Source organism: Tinamus guttatus, unplaced genomic scaffold, assembly GCF_059628265.1.
Source record: "Tinamus guttatus ecotype Peru unplaced genomic scaffold, ASM5962826v1 Tinamus_guttatus_pri_ptg000389l, whole genome shotgun sequence".
NCBI classification, from domain to species: Eukaryota; Metazoa; Chordata; class Aves; order Tinamiformes; family Tinamidae; genus Tinamus; species Tinamus guttatus.
The window spans coordinates 5777501-5784033 of NW_028288923.1; the positions used below are offsets into that span (position 1 = coordinate 5777501).

The 6533-nt window shown below is 56.2% G+C and overlaps 1 protein-coding gene across 1 annotated transcript in view; it reads right to left on the reverse strand.

The window, feature by feature from the left end:
• The window catches only part of SALL1 (spalt like transcription factor 1), a 14250-nt gene extending 11677 nt beyond the window's left edge, over window positions 1–2573 (reverse strand). Inside the window, exon 1 of the mRNA XM_010214911.2 lies at window positions 2021–2573. Within this exon, the coding sequence (XP_010213213.2) occupies window positions 2021–2096 (76 nt within the window). The 5' untranslated portion in view covers window positions 2097–2573. The remainder of the gene's footprint in view (window positions 1–2020) is intronic.
• Window positions 2574–6533: the final 3960 nt, after the last annotated feature.

The window sequence follows — 6533 nt, forward strand, 5'->3', positions numbered from 1 at the left end:
TAAATACATGCTGTTACAGACCGATTAACTTTTTTTTTTTTCCCCATCGATCTTCAGATACGAAACCATAACAGCAAGTTTAACAAACTGGACTTCAAGTTAGATGCAAAAACAAACAAACAAACAACAAAACCCGTCACGGGCCACTCCATTCACTGAAACTCCGCTGATCAGGAGCTCCCTGCAAGTGTCTGCCAGGGCGAGCGATGCAGGGTTTGCTCCAGCGCCGCGCTAAGTGCAAGCGAAGCGGCTGAGCTGAATTCCCGGGGCTAGGAAGGGCCGGGAATGTCACTGTGCGGGGCCGGCAGCGAGCGGGGGCTGCGGGAGCCGCTGCCGAGCGCGCACCGAGCCGCGCTGCTCTGCCCGCGATTTTCCCTGCAACAGGAAACTTCGTTAGTTATTTAACTTACGATTGCCACGCAAACTGGAAAAAAAAAATACTGGCACTTCCACACTACGATTTCAGGCAAAATCCAACTTACTTGGAGAAGCTAATTTAGCAACAGGCAGGAAAGCTGCGCGGTTTAACGCTCCCTTCTCAGGCTCCCGCTGGCTTCACTGGGAAGCGATGTGCAAAATCAGATCGAAAGACCAAAAATAGGAGTGAAAATGCCCCCTTTAAAAAAATGACTTGGAGATGTTTTGATCTGTTCCGTTCACCACCAACAAAAACACGCAGCTAAAGCAAGTGAAGATACGAGAAAATCCTTCTCTGCTCTCCCCGCGAGACGATTTCCACGTCAGCCTCGCCCTCCTCGGCTCCCTTCCGAACTTCCCAACTCTTTTGTGGGAGGCGGAGGAGAGAGAAATAAAAACGGAACCTTTTCCACAACTCCTGCTCGAAACTTCAGGAAGAAGCGAGATATAGGAAGAAAAGCGAGCGCACTCAGCGAGATGAGAACGGAGATTAAGCCGAGCAAACGGCGACACTCAAGAGCCTCCAAAGTGCGCAAAACTTACTAGGAGAAGAAAGAAAGAAAAAGAAAAAAAAAAGAGAGAGAGACAGACAGACGGAGCCCAACTGGAACCGAATCACTTTTAAGGGGCGTTTCGGCGGGACCGGGCGCAGCAGCCGCGGTTCTAGGCGCAGTTTTGCGCCGAGGGCTCCGCAGAGGGGCCGGCCGCGGATCTACCGAGCGGCGCCCCGGCCGGGAGGGCCCCGCGCTGCCCCGGGCGGCGCCCGCGGGAGCCAGCGGCGCTTCCCGCTCGGGGGCCGCTCCGCTCCGCTCCGCGCTGCGCGCCCGGCCCGCGGTCTCCGGTACCTGCGGCGCCTTCGCCCCACGCAGCCGCTCTGCTCTGCGGCCACTTGTCGCCGGCGCAGGTCGGGGCTCGTCCAGCAGCGCCGAAACTCTCCGCAACCCCCTGCCCCGGAGGGGGAAGGGAGCGAGAGCAGAGAAGGTGGGGGGGGGAAAGGGGATTTCACCCGCTCCCAAGCTCGCGGACACAAAGCGTGCGCTTATGCCGTACTGCTGCCTCGGGGGAGGAAAAGGGGGAAAAAAAGGAGAGGAAAACAAGCAACGAGCCCTCGGGAGCGAGAGGCAACGCGGCGCTGCGGAGCCCCGCGGCGGGACGAGCCAGCCGGCCGCCCCAGCCGCAACTTTTCCGCCCGCGGGCAGCGCTCGGGGCGGCCGGAGCGCGGAGCGGGGCCGCCCGTCCCGCGGGCAGCGGCCGAGGCGCCGCTTTGTGCGTGCGCTGCGCGGAGAGGCGCGCGGCGGCCGCGGGCTCGGGCTGCCCGACCGCGCCGCGTAGGACGGGGGGGTGGAGGGAAAACGGGGGGGAAACGACGGAAAACTCACGGAGTTGGGGGGTTCGCCGAACAAAACGCGGATTTGAAAAATTAAAATAAAAGCCATCGCCTGGACCCAAAAAAAAAAAAAAAAAAAGGGGGGGGGGGACCCACCACCCCCTCCCCCGCGCGTAACTTCGGCGGATCCGGCCGCGCGGCGCCCCGCGAGGTAAGTTGCTCTATTTTGTGCATGTTCGCGTTAAAATGTGCGGGCGGCAGCGGAGGAGAACTCACCATTGCGCTGGGATAACAAGGCCGGCTCGGGGTCGGATTGGAAATGCTGAGGCTTCGCCTGCTTCCTCCGCGACATGCTGGCTCAAACATCAGCTGGGGCAGAATAAAAAATTACTAAAAAAAAATCTTCTCAAAATTACGGAAATCGAGCCTCCCCCCCCCAACCGCCCCAGTCCTCCGCGCACCGCGCATGTGTCCTGCTATAATTATGATTATCAATAATGCATTGCGATTAATCATAGAGGGGCTCTTTGAAAGGCGATTGGCACATGGCCAGCTCTATTCAAACCAGCTCGCCTTAATCAATTAGGCGCTGATTTGCTGGAGCCCCTTGTCTCTCCGCAGCTCCCACCCAATGAGTCGATCCCTGTGGCAGGAGAAGGGGCTGGATTTCCCCAAAGCTGTTTGGATACAGTTTAACCCTCTTAGCAACCAGCCGGGGCTGCACCGCGCCGTCCCGGTTACTATAGGAATGTGTCTCCCCTCGCCCTCCGCCAGCCCCGACGGGCTCCCCGGCTCCCGCCCGCGCGCACCCGCGCCGCGCTTCACTTTTTTTTTTTTTTTTTTTTTGCGCGGGGGGGGGGGAGTATATATATATATAAAAAAAAAAAAAAAGGAAAAAAAAAAGAAAGAAAGAAAAGAAAAGCCCCGAGCGCGGCGGAAAGGAGGCCGGGAAGGAGGGAGGACGCGAGGCCGGGAAGGCCGGCGGGGTGCGCAGCTTCGCGAACTCCGCGGGGAGCGCGGCGCGGCTCCCTGTCCCGCTGCCGCGCGGAAAGTTTCTGTGATTTTGTTACTGCGGCAGCTGGGGCTCCTTCCAACCCTCCCCCTCCTTTTTTCCCCCCTTTTCCCCACGTTTTCACGGACAGTTCCGCTACCCCTGCCCCTTCTCTCTGCATGTCCAAGGGGTGCGGAGGGTGGAAGGCGCGGGTCGCTCCGCACCTCGCGCGCTGCCGGGACGGGCGCCGGGCGGCCCCGCGCTCCGCTCCGCTCCGCCCCGCCGCGCCGGTTGGCTGCGCCCCGAGTCAATCCCCGCGGCCGTCCCGAGGGCCGCGCCGCTCCCGCTCCGCTGGGCACCGCGCAGCGGCCCCGCACGTCTGTGCTCCGCGGGCCCGCGCGGCTGCGGAGTGCCTCCCTACCGCCTCCCCCAGAACCCGAACTGAACCGGGACGGAACCAACTTGGCCGCTCAGGCGCTGCGCGGAGCGTCCGCGTGGGACCCGCGGCTCCCCCCGGGGGCGGCGGGGGGGAGAGGGAAGGGGAGAGCGCGGCGAGGCGCGGAGCGGAGCGGCCGCCCCACGCGGGATGTTGGGTACCAAAACGTCCCCCGCGGTGTCGCTGCCAGGGCGGGCACGGAGGATGAGAAATGCCCCGAGTTGAACTAAAACGCGCATCTGCAAAAGGCATGCGGGCAGCGGAAAGTTTTTCTGCGCGAGTTGCGCGGAGCCTGCGCGGCCTCCAGCCCGAGTTGCCCCCCCCCCCCCCCCCCGCGTTATTTGCGCGGCTAGAGTCGCCGCTTCTTTTCCCCGTATTAATATTAACAAACTCTCCGGAAAAGCGCGGGGCTGCTCAGATGCAACTCATTTCCATTTCAAATGAGCCGGTAAAACCCGGGAGCGGAGCGGGCAGAGACCCTCCCGCGCGTGCAGCCGCCTCGCCCGTCTTTGCTCCTCGCCGTTAAACGAAAGAACCCGCAAAACGTTTAGCGAGGGGGCGAAGCCCGAGAGCCGCCGGAGCAGCCGAGCAAACGGCCCGGAGCGCGGGGAGCTCCAGGTGCCTGCGCAGGACGAGCCGCTCCGCCCGCAGCGCTCCGCTCCGCGCAGCCTGAGCGAAAGACAAACGGAGCCATCAGCGGGGATGATGTTGAAGGATGAAGATAATAATGTTGCTATAGGTGGTGCTTCACAGGGCATTATTTTTCATTGAATATTTAAAGAGCTGTTGCGGCAGAGATGGATACGGCCGGCGCTGCCTGTCACCGCACAGCAGGACACAAACCCAGAGCCACGCACAAGTCACTCGGATCCGCGCACGCGGAGACGCAGGCGAAATACCCACGCGGATCTATTTACACATCTGTGGCCGTAGTTAAAACTGTATCAATCACTCCTGTAGCTTCCCACGGTTTCTAATCTAGCTTCTCTCCCCAAATTATTCGCGTTTACAATTTCATTATACATTTGTCGATTAAGCTTAAGACAAATTTCTCCAGATACGCAAGTACCTTTGCTTGGTGGCAGGAAAAAAAAAAAAGGCGACCGTGGACCTGTAATTAAAAAAAAAAAAAGCGACAGCAGCAATAGCAGGGAGCAAAACAGCGGATCGGAGAGGAAGAAAATAAACCGGAGAAATGAAGTTTTGCAACTTTTCTTTTTTTCGTTTCTCTGCTCCCTCGCTAGTGCATGGAGCGACGTTCGCTATTTAATCCAGGAGCGCCTGATTATTTATTGTTTGTTTTTCTCTCCTGCACTGGGGGCCGGCAGGGGTGGGGAGAGGGTGGGGGCAGCAGCAGCATTTCCAGGGCTAGAGAAAAATCGCTCTTTATTGTTGTTGATAGCAATACATCAATTAAATGTCATTGTCTCCAACAGAAGTTGTGAGAGTTCACAAACGTAAATACTCCGCTCTCGGGTCTTCCCTCTCGAAGCTCCCAGTGACAGTGACAGATTTTTTTTCCCTTCCCACCACACCTTGGATATTTTTTTTCCTGGATTATTCTTTTTAATGGAGGTGGGAGGCTTTCTAATACGCTTCGATGCAAATCAGCCCGGCTGGAAGACACCCGTGGTGGGGATCGATCTCCAGTTCATTGAGATGAGCACTGAAGGGGGACTGTAAACAGGGGATAATTTGCAGTTCATTCGGCTCCGAGACAATTTCAATGAGATACAACGCGCGAGGCTGGATTATTGTTATTAAGGTTTGCGATCAGACACAACAACTTTAACACTCAGGGGTTAAAAGCCGCACAATCCCCACCTAGTTATAATGCATCGTTAATAACGGTCTGGGGGGGAAGTCCAATTGATTTCATATTTTCTGCAAATTTTCACCTCCAGCGCGGTTTTGCCAGGCGGGCTGCGCTGCCCGGTGCACTCCGACGCGGCCCGACGGCGCTGCGCTCGTACGGGAACTAAAGCGCCGGCACGAAAGCGCTTTCCCTGGAAAACTCGCATTTTTGCACCACAGAATTCCTGCTTTTTAGTTAGTTAACAGGGCGGCTGCCCCCCCTCTCCCCCCTTTTTTTTTCTTCCCTTCTTCTTCTATCTTCCTCCACGCTTCACTCCAAGACACGCATCCCAAACACTTCCAAACACTGCTCCAAGTTGACCTCTAAAGCGAGCCGCATTTTTCAGCCAGCGCAGGTTACGCGTATTTTAGAAATGGGAGTAATTAGAGGCTTCCAACTGCCTCAGTCAGCTGGGACCCCGCGCTCCGCTCCCTTCCCTAATAAAGTTTGGAGGCAGCGGCGGGCGCAGCTGCCCCGGGCGCTGCGGAGCCTCCGCGCAGCCCCCGCGCATCCCTCCTCGCGGCTCCCCCGCCCCCGCTCTCTGCCCTTTTATGATTTATTTCCTAATGATCGTTCCTCAGGAGAAAAAAAAAAAAAAAAAGAAAAAAAGGGGAGGGGGGACCCGACTTGAATCCTTCTCCATTATTAGTGACAACTAATAATTGATCATTGCTCGCAAACACGGGCTTTTAGCCGCATAATTGAATCGTGAGCAGCGGGCTGGGCTGAAGGCGAAGGGAAGAAGCCGAAGAAGGAGCGTCCCCCCCCCCGCCGGCTCCCTGCAAAGCTCCGCGGCCCGCGGGGAGGGGGATCCCCCCCCGGGAGCCACACGGCTAAAGCCCAGCCCGCCAAGGCTGGGGGGGGGGGGTATTTAATTCAATTCTTTCTTTACACATTTGCTGCCTTTTGTTGAACCTGATGGCGGGCAATTTTTACACCTCGCTGTCCCTTTGAGTTTATTGATGAAGGTGCTTCGGAAATGATTATCGGGAGATTTACAGCCGTCACTCCCCACCTACGGGAAAAGTAGTAAAATCAATCCCGCAATCAATCAGAGCCCTCTGTGCATATCTTTTTAATCTGCGCTTTTAGCTGTTTTATTACAACGCGAGCATTAAATATGTTTGTTGCGAATTTAATACAAATGCCTGCGAAGGACTCTGTCAATTTAGACATAAATCATCACGTAAACAAGCTAGATGGAAAATCGTCTGACTCGGGTGCAAGGGCTAAAACTGAGCAACAAAAATACCTACATTGCACTTCATTCCTCTGCCAGCGATACCCCACACCGGGGCACAGGCAATTGTCTGCACGTACAGCCCATAAGGCAGAAAGAAACGTACAGAAAGATAAATATGCAGCACTGCAAGAGACTTCCGAGCAGTTTTTACATGAATATACAAAGAACTAAGAAAGTGCTAATAACTACAAATATTCTAACACACTAAAGACTATCATTATTTCCTCAATTTGATTTTTTTTAGCAGAATGTCTAATTCCTGTG